Here is a 25,864-nt window from a genome sequence, read left to right as displayed (position 1 = left end):
CCTGTGTAATCCTGTGTAATTCTGTGTAACAGTGAGCCCTACCTTTTGCTGTGTAATCCGATGTAATCCTGTGTAATCCTGTGTAACAGTGAGCCCTACCTTTTGCTGTGTAATCCTGTGTAATCCTGTGTAATTCTGTGTAACAGTGAGCCCTACCTTTTGCTGTGTAATCCGATGTAATCCTGTGTAATTCTGTGTAACAGTGAGCCCTACCTTTTGCTGTGTAATCCGATGTAATCCTGTGTAATTCTGTGTAACAGTGAGCCCTACCTTTTGCTGTGTAATCGTGTGTAATCCGATGTAATTCTGTGTAACAGTGAGCCCTACCTTTTGCTGTGTAATCCTGTGTAGTCCTGTGTAATCCTGTGTAACAGTGAGCCCTACCTTTTGCTGTGTAATCCGATGTAATCCTGTGTAATTCTGTGTAACAGTGAGCCCTACCTTTTGCTGTGTAATCCGATGTAATCCTGTGTAATTCTGTGTAACAGTGAGCCCTACCTTTTGCTGTGTAATCCGATGTAATCCTGTGTAATTCTGTGTAACAATGAGCCCTACCTTTTGCTGTGTAATCCTGTGTAGTCCTGTGTAATCCTGTGTAACAGTGAGCCCTACCTTTTGCTGTGTAATCCTGTGTAGTCCTGTGTAATCCTGTGTAACAGTGAGCCCTACCTTTTGCTGTGTAATCCTGTGTAATCCTGTGTAATTCTGTGTAACAGTGAGCCCTACCTTTTGCTGTGTAATCGTGTGTAATTCTGTGTAACAGTGAGCCCTACCTTTTGCTGTGTAATCCTGTGTAATTCTGTGTAACAGTGAGCCCTACCTTTTGCTGTGTAATCGTGTGTAATTCTGTGTAATCCTGTGTAACATTGAGCCCTACCTTTTGCTGTGTAATCCTGTGTAGTCCTGTGTAATCCTGTGTAACAGTGAGCCCTACCTTTTGCTGTGTAATCCGATGTAATCCGCTGTAATTCTGTGTAACAGTGAGCCCTACCTTTTGCTGTGTAATCCGATGTAATCCGCTGTAATTCTGTGTAACAGTGAGCCCTACCTTTTGCTGTGTAATCCTGTGTAATCCGATGTAATTCTGTGTAACAGTGAGCCCTACCTTTTGCTGTGTAATCCTGTGTAATCCTGTGTAACAGTGAGCCCTACCTTTTGCAGTGTAATTCTATGTAATCCTGTGTAATCCTGTGTAACAGTGAGCCCTACCTTTTGCTGTGTAATTCTATGTAATCCTGTGTAATTCTGTGTAACAGTGAGCCCTACCTTTTGCTGTGTACTCCTGTGTAGTCCTGTGTAATTCTGTGTAACAGTGAGCCCTACCTTTTGCTGTGTACTCCTGTGTACTCCTGTGTAGTCCTGTGTACTCCTGTGTAGTCCTGTATAATTCTGTGTAACAATGAGCCCTACCTTTTGCAGTGTAGTTCTATGTAATCCTGTGTAATCCTGTGTAATCTGATGTAGTCCTGTGTACTCCTGTGTAACAATGAGCCCTACCTTTTGCAGTGCAGTTCTATGTAATCCTGTGTAATCCTGTGTAGTCCTGTATAATTCTGTGTAACAATGAGCCCTACCTTTTGCTGTGTAATCCTGTGTACTCCTGTGTAATCCTGTGTAACAGTGAGCCCTACCTTTTGCTGTGTAATCCTGTGTACTCCTGTGTAATCCTGTGTAACAATGAGCCCTACCTTTTGCTGTGTAATCCTGTGTAGTTCTATGTAATCCTGTGCAATCCTGTGTAACAATGAGCCCTACCTTTTGCTGTGTAATCCTGTGTACTCCTGTGTAGTCCTGTGTAATCCTGTGTAACAATGAGCCCTACCTTTTGCTGTGTAATCCTGTGTAGCTCTATGTAATCCTGTGTAACAATGAGCCCTACCTTTTGCGGTGTAATCCTGTGTAATCCTGTGTAATCCTGTGTAATTCTGTGTAATCCTGTGTAATCCTGTGTAACAATGAGCCCTACCTTTTGCAGTGTAGTTCTGTGTAGTTCTGTATAATTCTGTGTAACAATGAGCCCTACCTTTTGCTGTGTAATCCTGTGTAGTTCTATGTACTCCTGTGTAATTCTGTGTAACAGTGAGCCCTACCTTTTGCAGTGCAGTTCTGTTGGAAAGTAGAGCTGGAAATCGTCCGAGTTGTGTAACACGTAGAGGAAACAGCAACGCTCGTTGAACTTTGAGACACTGGAAAGGAACAGATATGACAGCTCACGTTCTACGTTATCTTATCACAACTGCCACTTGTGCGAGCTTGGCCTGGACCTTTCAGCGATAGACTGAGTGGACACAGGCTAAAACACACCTGGTGCTGGCACCATATGGGTCCATGAATGAGTGACAGCCATTGAGCCCTCATACTACTCACTGCTTCTATTAGCTCAATCTCTGACCATCACTAGGCCCTAAGCCTTTCTTCCTGCTATATCTGGCATCGATACACCGACCCAGTAAATGCTACAACTCAGCATCAAATGTTTGAGAGTCCAGCCCCTAAGGTAAACATTAACACAAAGAGATTACTCTTGGAGTTACAGTTGGCTCCTTTTTGTTTACTTGTCTTATCTGCCCCATGCTTTCGTTCTCCGTTCAAGGTCACAATACCTGTTATCCATTGCATTCCTTCGTAAAAACTCGTATCATTTCCAGCCTTAACCTTGTTCAGTTGGGAACAGATTGTTCCTCCTGTTCAGCCCTGCAAGGAAGGTTGCCAATCCTCCAGGGAAGATTAAAGATTAATCTTCTGGACATTGCTGCGAGCGACCCCGGGAGAAAAATCGTCGAGGCATTAATAAACATGGTGTGTTTTCTTTTGCTTTCTTTGAACATTTTTGTTCATTAGTTACAAAAATATTGAAAATGGGGAAAGGCTGTTTGACTGGGCGGGGTTGTTGGATGGTCATGTGATAAAACCTCCAGGCATATATCCAAGCAGAGTTGGCAACCCAACCTGGAACACACCATAGCGCAAGGCCCAGAAGCCTGGATGTAGTTTCAGGATAACACTCTGTAGTTAGTTAAACGTTTCACTGGAAAGCCTTTCCGAGGTCGTCCCAATCACTGGGCCGGTCTCTCCTTGCACTTACCTCACTCCACGGATGGAAGCCGCGTCGAAGGTCCACATGTGGATTCCGTTCTGTCAATAAAACAAACGCCATCAGAGGCCGCGCTCAAACTGTGCAGATTAAAGACATCCGTTAGTTCAACCTCGTTATCCATTGCTGTTGTAATTTCCTACATCACTACAGTGGCTACACTTCAAAAGTACTTCGTTGGCTGTAAAACACTTTGGGGCGTCCTGAGGTGGTGAAAGGCGTTCTATAAATGCAAGTCTTTCTTTTATTACAACAGAAATGGGTAAACTGGAAAGAGCTGTTGAAATGAATGCTTTTCACTATTACAATTATTAACCTGAAATCAAAAATTTGCAGGGCTTTGGGGATAGAGCTCTTTCAAATAGCCAGCATAAGCATGATGGGCCGAATGGCCTCCTTCTCTGCTGTAAAGAAAGACCTTGCATTTATATAGCGGCATTCACAAACAATGGACGTCCCAAAGCGCTTTACAGTCACGGAAGCACTTTTGAAGTGTAGTCACTGTTGTAATGTAGGTTTTTTTAAATTCGCTTATGGGATCTGGGCGTCGCTGGCAAGGCCAGCATTTATTGCCCATCCCTAGTTGCCCTTGAGAAGGTGGTGGTGAGCCATCTCCTTGAACCATTGCAGTCTGTGTGGTGAAGGTACTCCCACAGTGCTGTTAGGGAGGGAGTTCCAGGATTTTGACTCAACGACGATGAAGGAACGGCGATATACTTCTAAGTCAGGATAGTTTGTGACTTAGAGGGGAACTTGGAGGTGGTGGTGTTCCCATGCGCCTGCTGCCCTTGTCCTTCTAGGTGGAAGAGGTCACAGGTTTGGGAGGTGCTGCCAAAGAAGCCTTGGCGAGTTGCTGCAGTGCGTCTTGTGGATGGTACACACTGCAGCCATGGTGCGCCGGTGGGGGAGGGAGTGAATGTTTGAGGTGGTGGATGGGGTGCCAATCAAACGGGCTCCTTTGTCCTGGATGGTGGCGAGCTTCTCGAGTGTTGTTGGAGCTGCACTCATCCAGGCAAGTGGATGAGTGCAACTGCAACAATTCTACGTGAATACGATTCTATGATTCTATTGAAGGAAAAGTTTATTATTGGGATTTACGTACAAAATACTGGAGATACCTCTACACTCACTGCAGCCCATTAATCACCTCTTGGTAGCATGTTTGACATGAATCAGTCATTCATGAAAGAAAAACTTATGAAATAATACTGAGCGGCCTGCGGGTGGTGCTGTCCAGGGAGAGTATAAATACTCGGGCACGGGCCCAGCTTGCGCAGGACATTCTTAACAGGAACTAGTGAAGGACACAACTAGACCTCCATGTTGTAAAACAGTTGATTAAAGCTTTGTTTAACGCTTAGACCAAGTGCCTAGTAGTTTTCTTACGTCAATGTTTATGTTTTAAAACCGCTACTCAGAAGCAGCCAGGATTTTCCTGGGAAATTCTACCCTCCATCACAACCCCTTCTCCCAGTTTCCTGGTTGGGGATCTTTTTTGATGGTTAGCTCCGGGCGGGATTCACACCAGTAGCATGGTGGGTCTTTCCACTGCAGCACCCGAGGGGGTGAGAGCGGCATTAAAGGGGGCCAAACCCCACCCCCCCTCCCCCCCCCCCGCCTTGGAATGGAGGAGCTCAGTGACTGAAGGTCGAAACCTTCAACAGGGAAGTGACCAAGAGGTAAGGAGGCCCCTTGACCCATATCCCTTGATACCCTTACCTAACAAAAGTCTATCAACCTCAGTCTTGAAAGCTCCAATTGTCCCAGCACCCACAGCCTTCTGGGGGCGAGAGTTCCAGATTCCCACTACCCGTGTGTTAAAAATACAAGCCAGGTTTATGCACCATTTAACCCTTTAAGCCCCACTATCATTTCCTGACTGACCCATCTCACAATTCACAGGACTTTACAAGAGAGGAGCAGAGAGCACGCGCCAGTGTCCCATTACCAGCGGAACAGTTTGGTTGTGATATTCAGATACCTTTTCATCGGGTGAAACGTGCCGCAAGGTCACAGCCCTGTCCGTATCGCTGTCGCTCACAGTGAGGTGGGTTGGTTGGAAGATCTTTGTTGGCTCCAGGATAAGGACCTGTTGGAGAAAGTAAAGATTGAGGTTTCAAACAGCCTGCTGGGATTGTGAAGGAATGAGCCATATAACCTAGTCAGAAAAATACACGATTCTATGAAAGAATTCTGGCTTTATTGAAACATGACAAACTGCGTTTGGAAATCTGGAAGCCTCAACAATCTAAAGCTGTTACAGCTTTCTGGCTATAGAGATAAGATAGTTGTTGACACTGAATCAATAACCTTATTGAAACAGAAGGTTAAAGGCTCCTAACAGTCTGAATCTTTCGGAACAAGACAAAGATTCACCCTGTTAAGGTGTTCTAATTTACACTTCGTAAAAAGGCACAAACAGAAGGGCTTAGTAAAAATGACAGCAAATGAAATGCACCTGCTGTTACACCGTTTTTTAGGTAAGCTTCGAACACCTGGAGAAGAGACACGAGTTTGTATTGCTACCAGTTGAGGCGACTGTAAGAATAGCAGGGGTCAGCAGAAAAATGACTGGAGATAATTAGCTTACACCAGCAGAAAACCTCAAAGGATATACCACTGAAAAGGGGTATAAATATTGAACTTTTAAATGGGATAATAGATTCGCTGTAAAGGGGCAAAGCGATTCTCAGGCTTCAGAGGCAGCTCTGTAAGTCTACAACTCTTTGTATCTCAGAGATCAAGGTATTGTATTTGATTTTGGTGGATATCCTGAATAAGACTAAGAACTGTAAAACTGTAGCAAAGTTAAGATTTGAGAATAAGGATCTCTGATAATAAGATTGTAAAGGCTTTCTCTTTTTGGAACTGTTAATGTTGCGATTGAATCACCAACTGTAATTACATGTCGGTTCTTTAATAAATCTATATATTTTTAGAATTGTCTCACATAATACTTCTGTATCAAATTCGCGAACTCAATTTCTGTATGCTCTTTGGTGAGGAGTTGCAGAATTCTGGGGGAGTTTTCCGGACCCTCATAATATCCGGAACGTTATAGTCTAGCTAAACTTATTAAAAGTGCTATCTGGAGGACGGTAACATTTTCAGGTTGTTCCTTTCCTTTAGGGAGAGATAGTCCAGACCTTTAGTCCCAATTAAGCGTGTTTAGGATTCAGCTACCTCAAACTTTAGTTGAAAGTGAACGTCTGAGGAATACGCCTGATCCGGGGCAGCCCTAAAGGGGCTAGGACTAGTAATTATCTCTTCAGGGTCTCTCGAGCAGAAGGACGCAGAGTGGTTTGTCAAGTTGCTCAGTATTCAGATTTGGACCATTGCCCACCCAGTGAGAGTTAACTCAGCCCAAACCGGGGATGAAACCTGGGATCTTCCTGATTCTGTACCACAGCAGGCCATCGGGGAAACCCAACTCGGGGCGTTTCTAACAGTGGCAGAAATTCTCTGTATTGTGTATACAGTGGCCCCAGACAATCGTGTGTACAATGTACCTGGTCATAGTGTCCACAGCATACCCAGCCTGTGCAGCGTCGGCCAGCTGTGTGCAATGGTCCCTGGAATTTTTTTTGGGGCCTCGCGGCTCCTTTAACGGGCTGTGCGGCCCATTCAAAACTCCGCGCATGTGCGGCTCTTGCATTTAACAGCCGGTGAGCCGGCTGCGCAGGTCTTCCAGAAAAGAACACTGGTCGTGTGTGCTATGAGCTCAGCTAGTAGCATGTTCCCAGACAGTAGAGTGTGCCCATCCAAAGTGTGTGCCCAGCTGGCAGCGTGTTCCCAGCTGGCAGCGTGTTCCCAGCTGGTAGCGTGTTCCTAGCTGGTAGTATGTGCCATGCGTCCAGCCGGTACCATTTGCCCAGCCATTAACGTGTCCCCAGATGGTGGCGTGTGCCTAGCCAGTAACGTGTCCCTAGCCGGTAGCATGTGCCCAGCCATTAGCGTGTCCCCAGATGGTAGTGTGTGCCCAGCCAGTAGCGTGTCCCCAGCCAGGTAGCGTGTGCCCAGCCATTAGCATGTCCCCAGCCGGTAGCGTGTGCTGTGTGCTTTTCCCCTCACCAGGAATTTGTCCACGGGTGCCGTGTTTCTGCAGATTGACAGTAAGAATTCCATCCAGAAGTCCACCAGCTCCTGTTTGGCCAGATGCTGCTCGCTGCTGTCAGTCTTGAAGCGTTTGTAGAGTAGGTAGGTTTCCATTGCTGATGCCAGGTACCTTGGGAAGAAAGGTAAAGGCAGGGGCGTGGGGATAGTCAAAACTATAAGCATAAAATGGGTTTTTATTAGCCCATAAAACTCATTCTCACTCTTAGGTGAATTGAGATGCTGAGCAAGGTGAGAGAGGTTAGTGCTGGGGAATGGAACTCTATCTATTTTGGGAAACCAGTGTTAGCATCAAGAAATCCAAAGTCAGATGCAGAGTGAAGCTCCTTCTACTCTGCCCCAACATGACTAAGCTCCAACCTCAGAAGAACGCCCCCTACTGCACCAGCGTGGGACATTTCCACTGCCGCCCTGAGGCAGGTTGCTAATTTTATGTCAAGTGGTGTAAAGATGGGGCAGTTTTGAAAGAAAAGAAAGACTTGCATTTATATAGCGCCTTTCATGACTACCGCACATCCCAAAGTGCTTTACAGTGTGTAGTGAAGTCACTAAAAAAAAATTCTAAAAATATTGGTGATGGGGGAAAACAAAGACCATTCGACTGATAGTCAAGATTCATCTAATCGGGTAAAGAAGAGTCTGTTTACTTTCCGATGTAGGAAACGCAGCAGCCAATTGCGCACAGCAAGCTCTCACGTACAACAATGTGATAATGACTAGATAATTTGTTCTTTAGTGACGTTGATTGAGGGATAAAAATTGGCCAGGACACCGGGGATAATTCAACTGCTCTGCTTCGATATAGTGCCTTGGGATCTTTTACGGCCACCTAAGGGGGCCTCCGTTTAACGTCTCACCCGAAAGACAGCACCTCCGACAGTGCAGCACTCCCTCAGCACTGCACTGGAGTGTCAGCATAGATTTTTGTGCTCAAGTCTCTGGAGTGGGACTTGAACCCACAACCTTCTGATTCAGAGGCGAGAGTGCTACCCACTGACATCCATATAGAGAAGTTTCAATTTTGCAATGAGCATGGCTAAGACTGTAAAGTCTGTGAGTCGTTTAGTTAATTAATACACAGACTACCAGAGTAACTTAAAACAGGACTTTACTGTTCGAAGGTCAGGGCGAATCTGCCAAATAAATCCTGACACAGCACTTATATACCGGTGTGGTCACCGTCGGTATTACAGTATACAGAAGCCAACAAAGTAGTGCCACACCTAAAATAGTTCTCTTAAAGGTGAACGGTCACATACAATGGTTTTCTTAAAGGTAGACGGATACATACACTACAATCCTCCCTTTTTAGCTTACAACATACTTAGTCCCCCATTAAACATAACATATATTCAACTTCATGTAAAACAATGCACAGGTATAATCTATGCGGGAAACAGTTTACAGATTCAGTCTCTGCGGGAACAGTTCACAGATTCAGTCTCTGGTCTTGACTCGGTCCGAACAACATCTCTGTGGTGTAGCCGGTTCACATTGCTAGCGTGACTCATCCAATAGTCTTTCCCTTGACTTAACAGCTTGAACTTCCGTCCTGCTGAACCAGCAGTGCTGACTTTTACAAACAGCTGGACTGCCTTGGTAATTTTTCCTACTTGCCAACTGATTTGGCTCCCTTCGTAGGGCCCACGTACATGATCTGGTAGAAGTGATAATGATTTAGATGGTTATCACCTTCTGCTTCGTCTTTTTCTTTTCTGCTTCTTGGAGACTCTCGGGGCTCCCTTATCAGCTGCCAGCTGTAGCACCACCATCTCCCTATGTTCCTTAGACTTTAAGTGCTTCATCCTGATTTCTGCACTTTGGGAGTTTTCATCACAAGCTGGGCAGACCAAGTCCTCGTAATATTCCGTGTCACTCAACAGGTCATGGGAATATTCGGTGTCGTCCTGAACTAGTCTAGCGAGAGGGCCTGCTACTTCTTCCTTACCCAACTGGACGTTAGCCGACTGTTGTTCCCTCCCTAGACATCTTTCCTGAAGAGACTTCCTTATGCGTTCATATTCATCCCACTCTTCCTGGGTTTCCTGCAAATCCTTCACTAATGACTTCAATACTTCCCCTTCCATCGGAGATTGATTGATCGGGCTATTCAATCCTTCTACTGGAGCATCTGTTTCAACATTCTGTTGTTCCCATTGACGTGATTCAGCGTACTTTTGGCATCCCAGTAAAATCCGTGTTGCAACCTCAGCTATTTCCATAACTTTTGAGAGCTCCGAACTCCTTCCCTTTGAAGATTGAAGCTCGTGTTCAGATTGTTCCCATTGCAGAGTCTTGTCCCTCAGCATATGAAGGAGTTGGCTGACCGTTAACTCTTCCACGGGAACACTGTGGATCAGAGTCTTCTCCATTTCATCCACCTTTTCCTCCAATGCTTTCACCTTTTCCTCTTGTACTTTGGCTTTCAGCGCTCGGAGAAGTTGCGCCTTGATGCTCTCTAGCTCATGTTCAGGGGCCATTCTTACAGTCACTGTGTTTCTTACAGTTTCCTTTTCTTCCACTGAAAGGATTCCCAGTTGAATCTGTTCTTCAAGTTGTTGAACCTCGGTCATTGCCGCCTCATATTTGTCTTGGGTTTCCTTCAATATTTTTATGAGTTCTTGGACATCTTGTCTTTCATGTTCTGCCATGTCTTTCACCTCTAATTTCTCATCTATGGATGGAACTTCTACCGATGAGTCTGTCTTGACCTTGAGCTCATCAAGAATTTCCTGCAGCCTTTGGACTTCTTGCTCATGTTCAACCTTTAGTTGCTCATATGCTTCTACTGAAACTAGCTTTTCGGAGGTTGCCGAGTTAATCCCCTCCAGGATTGTAGCCTGGGCCTGTTCATACTGTTCCTTCAACTTCTCAAACTCTGCTTGTAAGGAGTCGTAGAGAAGAACGGGAATAAAATCCTGGCTTCCTGAAGATTCCTCTTCATTTGCTCCTTCCTGCAAATATTCTAACTCCTGAACAGCATAAGGGAGATATGATCCGTAATTGGTCACAATGGCTCTATGGTCGCTCTCTGCTTGAGCTAGCTGCTTCTGTTGTCTTTCCAGATTCTCCCATTCGGTGTCATAGAACTTTTTCATTGTTTTCATCTCTTGTTCGAGACGGTAACTCACTTGTTCTACTTGCTGTCGTAATTTGAAATAAAGTTGAGTCCGAGCTCGGTGTTCGTCAGTCATGGATATGTCCGTAAACTGAACAGACTCAGAATTCTCTGTCAAACTATGTTGTCGTTGTTCGGTGGAGTTCTGTTCTGAAACTTTGTTCTTCTCTGGAGCATAAGCCTTTATGCATGCCTTCGTTCTTCCAACCTTAGTTGGCAAGTCCATTTTAGCCTTGTCTTTCATATTTGGGTTGGTCTTATCGTCATCCGTTTCAGAATCTGAGCTGATTGTCTGCACCGAGTCCTCACTCGTTATGGCTTTTAGATAGTGCCATTCCATGTCTATTTTCTTGATCCACTCCCGTCCCAGAAGTGGTGGTCCTCCCTCAGGTAGTACGTATAAGTTCATTCTTGGGTGTTCTTTACCCCCATCTCTCACCTTGACTCTTATCTTCCCCATGGGGTATACTTTATGCCCCGTGTATGTCTGCAATACGAACTTGGTATCTCTTAAGGGTATATGTGAGAATAGCCGGTGGTAATCCCTTCGATTTATGACTGATAGAGCTGATCCAGTGTCCAACTCCATTTTCACTTGGACTCCAGCTATTTTTAGCATGACCCAGATAGTTTGTAGGTCAGCTTCCTTACTCACATTGTGAATTCTCAGACTGCCCAGCTCCTGGCCGTTTGGGTCTGAGTCCGAATTCTGTTCGTCTGAACTCTTCTCAGCCACCTTGTGTACCTTGTTGTACTTTTCCTGTGATGGCTTCCTTTGGTTGTTGGTCTTCTTCCCTGACCGGCATACCTTAGCTATGTGACCCAGTTTGCCACATTTCCTACATTCCTGGTTCTTAAACCAGCATTGGTTCTGGTCGTGTGTTGTCTTCCCACAACGATAGCATTTTGTTGTACTCGAGGTAATTTGATCCACACTGAGTGCCGCTGCCTTTAGCTGCATTTCCGCAGTTCCCTTCGCTGCGGCTTCGTGCGATGCTGCAATAAGGACAGTCCTGTCAAGTGTAAGGTCGTTCTCTTCGAGTAGTCGCTTTTACGTTCCTTCCTTTGACAACCCGCACACAAACTTGTCTCGCAATGCCTCTGTCAGATTCCCTCCAAACTGGCAGTGTTTCGCTAGTCTACGCAGTTCGACCAAGTATTCTGCGTTGCTTTCGTCTTTCCTTTGCGTTCTCGCATAGAATTTGAATTGTTCCGCCAACATCAACGGTGTGGGGTTCAAGTGATCCTTCAGAACAGTCACAATATCATCGAAAGTCTGATCCGCCGGTTTAGCTGGTGCTAGTAGATGCTTCAAGAGCCCGTATGTCTTCGCGCCCATCGAGTTTAGCAAGGTTATAGCTTTGTCATCTTCTTCTATTTTATTGGCCTCACAATAGATCTCAATGCGTTCCACATACGTGGCCCAGTCTTCTACCTCAGAATTAAAATCGTTGATGTTACCACGCTTAGGCATCTTCCTCTCTTCCTGATAACACCACGAATTATTTCTTTAAATTTTCTTTTATTTTTTTTTTCCCAAGATGGCGGTTTCTGCGAAAATGGCGGTTTCCCGCGGTTATCTTCTCTCCCCGCCCACTTCAATGGCGGTTTCCCGCTTCTGTCTTCTTCCCCGCCTAATGGCGGCTTCCCGCGTTTCTTCCCTAGCGGGAGGGGTACACTTTCCCCACGGGCGACGGCCACTGGCTTTCAGGTTCACAGCCTGCGCGTCGGCTTCAGGGCTTTCCCTTTTCTCGGCAGGGCAACCGGCGCTGGGTACACCCCGTTGACAGCGAACAGTTTCAGCCGCTGGGCTGGCTCTCGCTCGGTTCCCCTTGCTCGGGCTCTGTCTCTCTCCCGCTCGCTCGGCTCTACCGGCGCTGGGTACACCCCGTTGACGGAGAACAGTTTCAGCCGCTGGACTGGCTCTCGCTCAGTTCCCCCTTGGTCGGCTCTGCCTCTCCCGCTCACTCGGCTCCCAATCGCGCCTCCCAGCCCTCTCGCAGTCCGGTGCTTCCCTCCCCGGCTGCGGCTGAGTTTATCTCTTCCCGCGCCTACGCTCCCGGTCGCAGCGCTTCGTGGCTTCGGTCGCTGCCCGGCCTTTTTCGCCGGTCGCGGTCTAGCTGTCTCACGACGCCGTTGCGTCCCCCAGCCTGTCTGTACCGCGGCTTCCTTGCTCCACGCTGCCCCAGTCTCAGCGCCTCTGGACCCGACTTCTGTCCGGCTCCTTTCCCCCTCGACTGTGGTCGAGTGCACCGCCCTTATCCTCCGGTTATTCTTTTTACTTTCCCTTACTCACAGTCACCGTGGCCGCCTTGCTTCTCGTGCTGATCGGCTCACTCCTCACCGTGGCAGAAGGGACAGTCAGTGCCTGTTGCTGATGGAAGTCTTTGTCTCTAACTTCTTCTTCCTTTCTAGTTCTGCAGCCTCGAGTTTTCTCCCAGCAGAACGACGAGGGCGGTTGCCTCTTCTCGACGCTCGTTAACTGCTTCGGAAGTATTGTTGCCGCAGGGTACGATCGGACTCGTCGCCACTGTAAAGTCTGTGAGTTGTTTAGTTAATTAATACACAGACTACCAGAGTAACTTAAAACAGGACTTTACTATTCGAAGGTCAGGGCGAATCTGCCAAATAAATCCTGACACAGCACTTATATACCGGTGTGGTCACTGTCGGTATTACAGTATACAGAAGCCAACAAAGTAGTGCCACACCTAAAATAGTTCTCTTAAAGGTGAACGGTCACATACAATGGTTTTCTTAAAGGTAGACGGATACATACACTACAAAGACTTGTAGCCATTTTGCCCTAAATTGACAGACGGATTGAAGTGCTGGAAAGCAGGGTCCTATTTGAAGTGAGTTTGTGCAGACTCAGGCCAGGTCTCTGTGGGAATGGGACCACACACAAAAGGTCCCCATAATTGGCAGGAATTGGCCATCTCACTCAAAGAGGCTACAGGATGGCTGGTGTGTGGAAGAGGAAGTGCCACACTGGAGTCGTAGTGAGTGTTTACCTGGCTAGCAACTGAACCACGGCTGCCACATTTGCACTGTGGATGCACATTTAGTAGGGATCAGGCTGGGTTGGGCCTGCACCAAACATCTTCCCTAAAGGTGTTACACCATCTCCCCTCCCCTCCTAGGCAGTCCCGGCATCCCCAGGAACATTCATCTCTCAGACACTGTCACAAGCAACCCGGGAGAAAAAACCATAGGGGCATTAAAAAAATCATTCTAAAATTATTGGTGATGGGGGAAAAAAAGACAGTTCGACTGATGGTCAAGATTCATCCAATCGGCCATTCACTTTCCGATTGGTGCGGGCAGGCAGTGGGCTGTGAGGATTGGCGAGTGCGGTGACCACTGGCGGGAGCGTGGGGGCAAGATGGTTGGAGATCATGTGATGATGTCTGGTTAACATCCAAATAGACTTGGCAACCACAACAGCAACTGAGGAACTCACTCACTCCCTTGTGCAGATGTAGCAGAGAGTGAGCGCATAAACTGATCGTGATCCTAGCACAAAGTTCCATATCTGCCATCTCCAGGAACAGAACTTCCAATATTTGAACACTCCCCCCCCCCCCCCCCCCCCCCCCGGTGCTATCATACTACTGTACAGCATTCTCTAATGCAGTTTCTAAGACCAACAGTGAGATGGCCCAGGGATTGGTTACTGAGCCCAACAGTTAGATTGACCTGGGACTAGTTACTGAGTCCAACAGTGAGATGGCCCAGAGACTAGTTACTGAGTCCAACAGTGAGATGGTCCAGAGACTAGTTACTGAGTCCAATAGTGAGATGGCCCAGGGACTAGTTACTGAGTCCAACAGTTAGATTGACCTGGGACTAGTTACTGAGTCCAACAGTGAGATGGACCTGGACTAGTTACTGAGTCCAACAGTGAGATGGACCTGGGACTAGTTACTGAGTCCAACAGTGAGATGGACCTGGGACTAGTTACTGAGTCCAACAGTGAGATGGACCTGGGACTAGTTACTGAGTCTAACAGTTAGATTGACCTGGGACTAGTTACTGAGTCCAACAATGAGCTGGACCAGGGACTAGTTACTGAGTCCAACAGTGAGATGGCCCAGGGACTAGTTACTGAGTCCAACAGTGAGATGGCCCAGGGACTAGTTACTGAGTCCAACAGTTAGATTGACCTGGGACTAGTTACTGAGTCCAACAGTGAGATGGACCTGGGACTAGTTACTGAGTCCAACAGTGAGATGGCCCAGGGACTAGTTACTGAGTCCAACAGTTAGATTGACCTGGGACTAGTTACTGAGTCCAACAGTTAGATTGACCTGGGACTAGTTACTGAGTCCAACAGTGAGATGGCCCAGGGACTAGTTACTGAGTCCAACAGTGAGATGGCCCAGGGACTAGTTACTGAGTCCAACAGTGAGATGGACCTGGGACTAGTTACTGAGTCCAACAGTGAGATGGACCTGGGACTAGTTACTGAGTCCAACAGTGAGATGGCCCAGGGACTAGTTACTGAGTCCAACAGTGAGATGGCCCAGGGACTAGTTACTGAGTCCAGCAGTGAGATGGCCCAGGGACTAGTTACTGAGCCCAACAGTGAGATGGACCTGGACTAGTTACTGAGTCTAACAGTTAGATTGACCTGGGACTAGTTACTGAGTCCAACAATGAGCTGGACCAGGGACTAGTTACTGAGTCCAACAGTGAGATGGACCTGGGAAGGTTTACAAGTTCGATAGTGTAAGGGAGCTGAAGGAAAATGAGAAAAATTGTTCCATGGGGTACTTGAAAGATCACATAATTTCAAGCATGAACATTAAACATTGGCAAGTTTAGGCAATTCCCCGATAATATTAGTGCATATTGGAAGAAAAATATTCAAAAAATGCTCCCACAGGAGACTGGAAAGGGATGAAGGAAAGAACTTCGATGAACCACAATTTATTTCAGCTGGTTTCTAAATGACACTGTGATGGTTATCTCTTTGAAATACATTGTGAAATCGCAGCAATCCTTCCAGATCCAACTGCTGGCTGTCTGCTGACTTACCAGACAGGCGCATTCAGTCTGTACAGCTTTTCCGAGGCCTGAATGATTTTCGTTTGGTCGTTGAATAAGATGCTGGCGCCCAAGAAAAACCCCACGTCCCAGTAGAACTGGATCTTTTCCAGACATCCCTTGCGTCCCAGCAAGCTGCTCAGTTTGACACCTGCGTGAACCCAAAAGCAGTTCCATTAGGACACAGATCCCAAGAAGGACCCCTCGCATACGCGCGATTCAGACCGAAGAGGTCCACCTTGGTCATGGCTGGAGTTTAATGCCTCACAAATAAATGGCGAAAAGTCTGTGCTCGGATCTTAAAAAGAGAATTATCAGTAAGTCTGATCTGACTGATTGCTATTCACTAACCAATCTCTATTAGAAGGAAGTTATTGTATAACACATCCAGGAATACTATATATTCTCAGAACTCTGAGTGCGTTTACAAGATAAGGGTCAGAATTTGCTGAAAAAATAGTGGGGTGTGAACTGTGCACGTCATTACTAATGTGCAAATCGCCCAGCAACGTGTGGTGAGGAAGAGATGCCCCGTGAATTGCGATTCATCACAAGTTGCTGGCCGATTTGTGCCACTCCGCCGTCAGCTTCACAAAAACAGCATCTCGGACCTGACGTCATCAAGCCGCGACTTTTGGAGCCTCAGCCAGGGCCTGAATCACCACCATTAATATTACGGCAGATGGGAATGCAGGGATTGGAGGCAGGATCACGATTTTCAAGGTTTTAACCCCTCGCCCCATCCTTTATCTGCCCGTCGGAGCGGGGTTGGGCCAGGGAGAGGGGGGGTGGGGGGTGCGGGGTGCGGGTGAGGGGTTAAAATCGACGTCTGTATGTTTCAACTTTGGGTGAGGGGAATTCGGATCTGGCCTTCTTATACTTTATGCATTAATGAAGAATATTACCATATGGGAGAAAAATGAGGTGGCATAGTACAATATAATGCAGGACATCTATCGCCGTTCCTTCATCAGTGTTGGATCAAAATCCCGGCACTCCCTACCTAACAGCTCTGCGGGAGTACCTTCACCACACCGACTGCAGGGGTTCAAGTAGAAAGCCCCCATCGTCTTCTCAGGGCAATTAAGGATAGGCAATAAATGCTGGCCTTACCAGCGATGCCCACAGCCCCAGAATGAATTAAAACAAAGGAGGAGTGTACTTTAGAATATGGAGCTGTATTCGAAGGAGCAAAATACTGAACTAAGGCTCTAAATCAGTCGAATAAAAGTCACAAGATGTTACGCTGAAAGTGTATCGTGCTCTGCTCAGACTACACCTTGGGTACCATCCAGTCTTGGGCACCAAGAAGCAAGGGAAATATTAAGTAACTTGAGGTGGTCCAGGGAATCACAAAATCAATGCCTAACATCAGAAGGCTGACTGATGAGGCAAGAGCAGAGTAGCCTTGAAAGAAGGTGACTGCAGAAGGGTCCTTTATAGGAGGACATATCACCTATATATAGAATTATACAGAAACAGGCTATTCGGCCCAACTGGTCTATGCTGGTGTTTATGCTCCACACGAGCCTCCTCCTACCCTATTTCATCTAACCCTATCAGCATATACCTTTCTCCCTCATGTACTTACCTAGCTTCCCCTTAAATGCATTTGTGGTATTCACCTCAACTACTCCATGTGGTACCAAGTTTATGACCCCCAAGCGTTGGACTCTACACAAGTGGAAATATCTTCTCTACCTCTACCCTATCGAACCCCTTCGTTTTAAAGACCTCTATCAGGTCACCTCTCAGCCTTCCCTTTTCTAGAGATAAAGCCTCAGCCTTTCCTGATAGCTAGAACCTTTCAGTTCTGGTACCATTCTTGTGAATATTTTTTACACCTTCTCCAGGGCCTCTATATTCTTTTTGTAATACGGTGACACATTAAGACGGAACACATTACCTTGAACAGTACTTCAAGATGAACCACGACAGTCAGGCAAAGGGGCACAGGCTCAAACTGCTGAAAAGTGAACTGATGTCTGGAAGAGTTTCTTCACTCAAAGAGTCATGAATGCTTCGGATACACTTCTAGGGATGGTAATGGAGCAGAAATGCTCTGGTTGGGGAAATTTGGGACATGCAAATATTTCTTTGTGAACAAATGAGCTGAAAAGGGCTATTTGGTCTTTTCACATCAGTATTTATCTTGGGGTCAATTAACATTTACCATGTGGGTACAAAGTATTTTGATGTATACTTCATTTTGAGCAGATATATATAAACACTTTGTTGACTTGGCCCCATTTATATAAAGCCTTAACAGCAGTGCAACTCAAACAAACACTTCAATATGCTGCAGAATCATTTCCTGATCATGCAAATATGTAAGATTTCTAGTGGTTGATGAGCGCCAACATGAAATCGGATATTAAAACCCAATTTATGAGGGTTTACTGCAGCTTAATTCTGATGGGTCTTGTGCACATGGGTGAACATATAACATAATTGGAAATATGTGAAGTCTATTTGCAGACTGCAGGTGCACTAATTGAAATTTAAAAAAAAAATTCATTCTTGGGATGTGGGTGTTGCTGTCCGTTTATTGCCCATCCCTAGTTGCCCAGTGGTTTAATAAAACTGAGTGGGGGCAATTTTGACTTCAATGGAAATGAATACCTGGAGAGATCTGGAGGGGGTACCTGAACAGAGACCTGGGGGTTGAAGGTGGCAGGGCAGGCTGAGAGTGGGGTTAAAAAAGCATACGGGGTCCTGGGCTTTATAAATAGAGGCATAGAGTACAAAAGCAAGGAAGTTTTGATGAACCTTTCTAAAACATTGGTTTGGCCACAACTGGAGTATTTTGTCCAATTCTGGGCACCGCACTTTAGGAAGGATGTGACGGCCTTAGAGAGGGTGTAGAAAAGATTTGCTAGAATGATTCCAGGAATGAGGGACTTCAGTTACGTGGATAGACTAGAGAAGCTGGGGTTGTTCTCCTTAGAGCAGAGAAAGTTGAGAGGAGATTTGATGGAGGTGTTCAACATCATGCGGGGTCTAGACAGAGTAGATAGAGAGAAACTGTTCCTATTGGCGGAAGGTTGTGGGTTCAAGTCCCATTCCAGAGACTTGAGCACAAAAATCTATGCTGACGCTCCAGTGCAGTGCTGAGGGAGTGCTGCACTGTCGGAGGTGCCGTCTTTCGGGTGAGACGTTAAACGGAGGCCCCCTTAGGTGGCCGTAAAAGATCCCAAGGCACTATATCGAAGCAGAGCAGTTGAGTTATCCCCGGTGTCAAAATTACCCCCCACTCTGTCCCCTTGGAGCTTGCTAGGTTACTTCAAAGTCAACCACGTTGGTGTGGGACTGGAGTCATATATTGGCCACACTGGGTAAGAACGGCAGGTTTCCTTCCTTAAAGGACATTAGTGAACCAGTTGGGTTTGAATTATATTCACTCAGATCCTACTTTATGGAAGAACACAGTACAAAAGTAGGATTCGATAGGTCCAGTTGAAGAGCTGTCACCAGTGTAGTCACGATGAGCCTCCTTGTGTAATTTCTAGGATTCTATTGCAACTCGGAATGCAATCCCCATAGTGCATAAATGGCGTAGGCTTCAGACAGAATGTGCAGGAGCTCACGTTACAGGTAACAGGCAAGTTACCAGACTGCAGACCCATCATCAAGAGTGGTGGAATGTGAGGGTGGAATGTGAGTGATGTACTAGCATTAAAATAGGTTGCGATTTCCACTTAGTATCTATTACATAGAATCACACAACATTTACAGCACAGAAACAGATCGACTGGTCTGTGCTGGTGTTTTATGCTCCACACGAGCCTCCTCCCACCCATGTCCATCTCACTATCAGCATATCCTTATATTCCTTTCTCCCTCATGTACATCTAGCTTCCCCTATTATGGTGGCAATAACAAGTGTAATTACTGTGAGGTACATCTGTAGCACTGGACAAACTTTCTCTGAAAGCAAGTTGCTTGCAAGAAGTGGACAAGAATCATGCATTCCCCAGAATTGCCATTCAGTAATCCACCAATATCCCAAGCGTTAGGTTTAGTCATTTCCAGGCTAATATTATCACCGCCATACTTGATGAATGCCATCCAACTTGGGGCTGAAATGGTCAAAAAAAACTGTGTTTAGCCAAGTTTTTCCAGTAACCATCCTGATGTTGATTCAAATAGCATCCTACGAACAGTCTTTGTATTTATGTTAAACTAATTAAAGGAACAAGATCAGCATTTACAGCTATTCCTTTTTAACACTGATTATGGCGAGGTAAATCTCTATTACAAGTCAGGCATTATTGACTATTCCTGTCCTATGGAGACGATTCATGCAGTAAATGTTACCTATTTTTCGGAGATCACATGAGGTGTCAAATTGATGTCCTGCTGCCATGAGGAACACAGCGACATTAATCCCCGAGTGTAGCGTGGGCTCGTGCTCAAAGGCCATTCTATACCTGCACAGAGAGAATGGCAAAATTATAAAGGTCTGCAGCATTTGCCCAGTTACTGATGTGCCCTGCTCCGTGTCGCTGGAGTGTCAGTGCTCCATGTCACTGGTGTGCTGTTCTGTCTGTGAGAAAGCTGGCCAGATTGTAGACACTGTGATTGGTCAGGAATGGGGAGATCTTGTTTGTATGACGGGCAGGTGCTGTATTGTCAACGACGTTTAACAGGTGCTGGGTATATGAAGCTTGGATGAGAGGTAAACCTTTGTACTTCAAGTGGCATCATGTTCAAGACCCGCCCGCCATTGTGTCCTTGAAAATGACTTGAATAACAACAATGCGCTTGGCATCCTCTCAGGCTGTGATACTCTACAGCCCTCTGGACTCAACATAGAGTTCAACAATTTCAGATCATAACCTTGGCCCCTATCACACACACACACACACACACACACATATATAATATATTTTCTCTTTTTTTTTAATCCACTTTTGTCTGGGCTTTTTTCTTCCCTCCCACATGGCAGCTGTCCTTCATTCTGCTAGCACCATTCACACTTCATCTAGAGCCACCCTTTGTTCCTTGAATATCTCTCAATGTCTCTCAATGTCTCTTAATCTCTCCTGCTTTCTATCCTATCACTGACCTTCCCTTTTGTTCTTTCATCCCCTCCCCCTTTTCCCAGCCCCCACTGGCTTTAAAATCTATCCCTTTTCCTGCTTTTTTTCCAGTTCTGACAAAAGGTCTTCGACCTGAAACGTTGACTCTGTTTCTCTCTCCACGGACGCTGCCCTGGCCTGCTGAGTTTTTCCAGTGTTTTCTGCTGTTATTGTGATAAATACTTGGTCAGTTCCATAGTTCACTCAGTTCAGCCATATTCCAGGCAGTTACAGTGAAACAAACTCTGTAAACGCAGAGGAGTGAGCTTATGTTAGAAAGCTGGCCAAAAGTCAATTTGGAGGACTTTGAGAATTTAATAAATGTATTATTTTGTTCAAGAAAAAAGTTTACAATATCAGAGTTTCAAGTATTATACTGCTATTTGGTCTAATTTACTTTTGTTTCTGTAGAATTTTATGTCATACAATACATTTAAATGAGCAGCAGTCATAACCTGAGTTATATATTGTGTCAGAGACACTGGGCAACAAGTACTATATCTGATATAACTGAGTAAATTGTTAACCCTGAGACACACTACATCTCATTCGCAAGTTTAAATTCTGGTTGGTAGGAGGTGTAGGCCTGTCTACGGAAGTTGTCCTTTGCAGCAAGCACAAGGGTGTTGCAGGATGGCACTAATCAGAAGGGTGCTCCGTCAGCTGAAGATTATCAATAAGCATCGGTGTTTGTTTTGCTACAGTGTGTTGGTACTTTTAGAAACATAGAATGATGCAGCACAGAAGGAGGCCATTTGGCCCATTGTGCCTGTGCCGGCTCTTTGAAAAGAGCTGTCCAATTAGTCCCACTCCCCCGCTCTTTCCCCCATAGCCCTGCAAATTTTTTCCCTTCAAGTATTTATCCAAGTACTTACTGGTAGAATTTTTGACTCAATATTGACACGTTTTCTTCGATTGCCGCAAGCTAATCGATCAATGAATCAGTTTTATAGGAAGCTGTCGCAAATGATTTACAGATCACATTTTGTACCAAGCTCTTTCATCTTCAACAGCTTCCATTATTTACTAACCATTTCTCTCTCCAATTTCCCTTCAGCTCTACCACTGAACTATGGAACTGTGTCAAAAACTCGAATCTACAGGCCACATGAAAATGAACAAATTCCTCTTGCTTTCTAAATTTACTAGTTAGCAGTCATTCTCACGTGAAATCCCTTGGCACCCTACTGTTCACTGTTTACGTAAATGCCTGACATTTAATCAAGTGTGTATAGCAGAATGAAGCTAATGGTCAGCACATCATGAACTACGGTCCACAGCAGTCACTGCTCTACCTGGCTCTACTCAGGCAGCCTTGTTACTGATTTACAGAAGCTGCTCTGTAATTAAATCCCTCCTTGGCACTGGGCTCATCCTGTGCAATATATTTCCTCTTGTTGATTTTCTCACGACTGATTCAATGTGAATTGGAAAAATCTGGAAGAAAATCATCCAGTTGAGTGAAAAACCATCCTCAGCCCTCCATATGGGCCAGCTCATCACGATGTCAATACTACAAGGCACATATTCAGTTCCACCAAACAAATTTAATTGTAATTATTTTTTTCTTTAAGGATGTACTAAGGTGGCACCCAATAGCTCAGTGACTTTGTCCACTGAGGGGCTGAGTGTCCGATTCAATCCTCGGTCCGTGCTAGCCTCAGCAGGCCTGCTCGCTATTCAGTGACTCCTGCAGATGTTGGGCGCGGAGGGCGGGCTGGGCGCGAAGAGGGGGCTGGGCGCAGAGGGGGCTGGGCGCAGAGGGGGGGCTGGGCGCAGAGGGGGGGGGCTGGGCGCAGAGAGGGGGCTGGGCGCAGAGGGGGGGCTGGGCGCAGAGAGGGGGCTGGGCGCAGAGAGGGGGGCTGGGCACAGGGGGGGCTGGGCGCAGAGAGGGGCTGGGCGCGGAGAGGGGGCTGGGCGCAGAGAGGGGGCTGGGCGCAGAGAGGGGGCTGGGCGCGGGGGGGGCTGGGCGCAGAGAGTGGCTGGGCGCAGAGGGGGGGCTGGGCGCAGAGGGGGGGCTGGGCGCAGAGGGGGGCTGGGCGCGGAGAGGGGGCTGGGCGCAGAGAGGGGGCTGGGCGCAGGGGGGGGCTGGGCGCAGAGAGGGGCTGGGCGCAGAGGGGGGGCTGGGCGCGGAGAGGGGGCTGGGTGCAGGGGGGGCTGGGCGCAGAGGGGGGCTGGGCGCAGAGAGGGGGCTGGGCGCAGAGGGGGCTGGGCGCAGAGAGGGGGCTGGGCGCAGAGAGGGGGCTGGGCACGGGGGGGGCTGGGCGCAGAGAGGGGGCTGGGCGCAGACTGGGGCTGGGCGCAGAGAGGGGGCTGGGCGCAGAGAGGGGGCTGGGCGCAGAGAGGGGGCTGGGCGTGGGGGGGCTGGGCGCGGAGAGGGGGCTGGGCGCAGAGGGGGCTGGGCGCAGAGGGGGGGCTGGGCGCAGAGAGGGGGCTGGGCGCAGAGAGGGGGCTGGGCACGGGGGGGCTGGGCGCAGAGAGGGGCTGGGCGCAGAGGGGGGGCTGGGCACAGAGTGGGGGCTGGGCGCGGAAAGGGGGCTGGGTGCAGAGAGGGGGCTGGGCGCAGAGAGGGGGCTGGGCGCGGAAAGGGGGCTGGGTGCAGAGAGGGGGCTGGGCGCAGAGAGGAGGCTGGGCACAGAGAGGGGGCTGGGCACGGGGGGGCTGGGTGCAGAGAGGGGGCTGGGCGCAGAGGGGGGGCTGGGCACAGAGTGGGGGCTGGGCGCGGAAAGGGGGCTGGGTGCAGAGAGGGGGCTGGGCGCAGAGAGGGGGCTGGGCGCAGAGAGGGGGCTGAGCACGGGGGGGGGCTGGGCGCGGAGAGGGGGCTGGGCGCAGAGAGGGGGCTGGGCGCAGAGGGGGGGCTGGGCACAGAGGGGGGCTGGGCGCGGAGAGGGGGCTGGGCGCAGAGGGGGCTGGGCGCAGAGGGGGGGCTGGGCGCAGAGAGGGGGCTGGGCGCAGAGAGGGGGCTGGGCGCAGAGGGGGGCTGGGCGCAGAGAGGGGGCTGGGCGCAGAGAGGGGGCTGGGCACGGGGGGGCTGGGCGCGGAGAGGGGGCTGGGCGCAGAGGGGGCTGGGCTCAGAGGGGGGCTGGGCGCAGAGAGGGGGCTGGGCACGGGGGGGGGCTGGGCGCAGAGAGGGGCTGGGCGCAGAAGGGGGGCTGGGTGCAGAGAGGGGGGGCTGGGCGCAGAGGGGGGGCTGGGTGCAGAGAGGGGGGGCTGGGCGCAGAGAGGGGGGCTGGGCACGGAGAGGGGGCTGGGCGCAGAGGGGGGGCTGGGTGCAGAGAGGGGGGGCTGGGCACAGAGAGGGGGCTGGGCGCAGAGGGGGGGGCTGGGCGCAGAGAGGGGGCTGGGCGCAGAGAGGGGGCTGGGTGCAGAGAGGGGGGCTGGGCGCAGAGAGGGGGGGCTGGGCACAGAGAGGGGGCTGGGCGCAGAGACGGGGCTGGGTGCAGAGGGGGGGCTGGGTGCGGAGGGGGGCTGGGTGCGGAGGGGGCTGGGTGCGGAGGGGGGGCTGGGTGCAGAGAGGGGCTGGGTGTGGAGGGGGCTGGGTGCGGAGGGGGCTGGGTGTGGAGGGGGCTGGGTGCGGAGGGGGCTGGGTGCGGAGGGGGTTGGGTGTGGAGGGGGGGCTGGGTGCGGAGGGGGGGCTGGGTACGGAGGGGGGGCTGGGTACGGAGGGGGGGCTGGGTGCGGGGGGGGTTGGGTGTGGAGGGGGGGTTGGGTCTGGAGGGGGGGTTGGGTGTGGAGGGGGGGTTGGGTGTGGAGGGGGGGTTGGGTGTGGAGGGGGCTGGGTGCGGAGGGGGCTGGGTGCGGAGGGGGCTGGGTGCGGAGGGGGTTGGGTGTGGAGGGGGGCTGGGTGCGGAGGGGGGGCTGGGTGCGGAGGGGGCTGGGTGCGGAGGGGGTTGGGTGCGGAGGGGGGGTTGGGTGTGGAGGGGGCTGGGTGCGGAGGGGGTTGGGTGTGGAGGGGGGGCTGTGTGCGGACGGGGGCTGGGTGCGGAGGGGGCTGGGTGCGGAGGGGGGGCTGTGTGCGGAGGGGGGGCTGTGTGCGGAGGGGGGGCTGTGTGCGGAGGGGGGGCTGTGTGCGGAGGGGGGGCTGGGTGTGGAGGGGGCTGGGTGCGGAGGGGGGGCTGGGTGCGGAGGGGGTTGGGTGTGGAGGGGGCTGGGTGCGGAGGGGGCTGGGTGTGGAGGGGGATTTGAGTGTGGAGGGGGCTGGGTGCGGAGGGGGGGCTGGGTGCGGATGGGGGGCTGGGTGCGGATGGGGGGCTGGGTGCGGAGGGGACTGGGTGCGGAGGGGACTGGGTGTGGAGGGGGGGCTGTGTGCAGAGAGGGGGCTGGGCGCGGAGGTGGTTGGGTGTGGAGGGGGCTGGGTGCGGAGGGGGCTGGGTGTGGAGGGGGCTGGGTGTGGAGGGGGCTGGGTGCGGAGGGGGCTGGGTGCGGAGGGGGTTGGGTGCGGAGGGGGCTGGGTGCGGAGGGGGCTGGGTGCGGAGGGGGTTGGGTGAGGGGGTTGGGTGTGGAGGGGGGGCTGGGTGCGGAGGGGGGCTGGGTGCGGAGGGGGCTGGGTGCGGAGAGATGTGATGCACCCTGCGATTATTGCCAACACTCGCCTGTCAATGATCACATGTTAATAGTGATCTCCTTGGTTGAGATATTTTGGGTCGGGGGCAGGACCTGTGAAACTGTAGGGAAGAAAGGAACCAGTACATTTCATGTTTCCCACTTTACTGCAGCGAATACACTTCAAAAGTACTTCATTGGCTGTAAAGTGCCGTGGGATATCCCGAGGTCGTGAAAGGCGCTATATAAATGCAAGTTCTTTCTTTCTCTTCTTCAACAGCTTCAGGAGGAGGGGGAAGAGTAGAGAAAGATGGTGAGAGAGGGGAAAGGTTGATATTGTATTGCAGATCTGGTTGTTACTGACAATTTGATTCAATTGCAAATCAAATACATCATGTGGTATTACCCAGGATTCTTACGGAACCAAGGGCAAGAAACAATTCAGCAGTCGGTCCGCCAAGAGAATTTTTTCCCCTCTGACCAACATTCAGTGTTCAAGACCCATTACATGGCATTGGACTGGGTTTGAGATTGTGTTGGCTACAAAGTTGATTCAATGAGGCTATCTGCTACAAATATGCAAGAGAGATAGAGATAGAGACAGTGATACAGATAGAGATATGGAGAGAAGGTGTAACTGAGAAGGAGATGTGGCTTGTGCCAGAGGGGGAGACTGAAAGTAAATGTGCCAGAGACAGAGTCAGAGTCTGAGAAATTCTAGCCAACTGAATGTTTCCATGCTCAAGGGCTGCTGTAAGGAGTTTCCGCCTGTAGCTGTCACCACACTCCATGCTGATGCCATGAACCAGAACCCCACATAGTTTGGTAGTGGACTCCTCCACACTCACCCACATGTTTTGGAAGCTC

At 49.3% G+C, this 25,864-nt stretch overlaps 1 protein-coding gene across 2 annotated transcripts in view; it reads right to left on the bottom strand.

Moving 5' to 3' along the window:
- LOC147103075 (mitogen-activated protein kinase kinase kinase 5) overlaps window positions 1–25,864 on the bottom strand; it is a 201,153-nt gene that overhangs the window by 85,388 nt on the left and 89,901 nt on the right. For both annotated transcript variants that reach the window (XM_085962370.1, XM_085962369.1), the window contains exons 8-13: window positions 19,692–19,804; window positions 15,366–15,525; window positions 7,166–7,319; window positions 5,076–5,183; window positions 3,086–3,135; window positions 2,091–2,186 (exon numbers count right to left, since the gene is read on the bottom strand). In XM_085962370.1, the coding sequence (XP_085818496.1) occupies window positions 2,091–2,186; window positions 3,086–3,135; window positions 5,076–5,183; window positions 7,166–7,319; window positions 15,366–15,525; window positions 19,692–19,804 (681 nt within the window). The remainder of the gene's footprint in view (window positions 1–2,090; window positions 2,187–3,085; window positions 3,136–5,075; window positions 5,184–7,165; window positions 7,320–15,365; window positions 15,526–19,691; window positions 19,805–25,864) is intronic.

Source organism: Somniosus microcephalus, chromosome 20 (assembly GCF_052327205.1).
Source record: "Somniosus microcephalus isolate GS21.2 chromosome 20, FLI_Smic_1.0, whole genome shotgun sequence".
Taxonomy (NCBI): Eukaryota; Metazoa; Chordata; class Chondrichthyes; order Squaliformes; family Somniosidae; genus Somniosus; species Somniosus microcephalus.
This window is presented reverse-complemented; position numbering and strand designations above follow the sequence as displayed.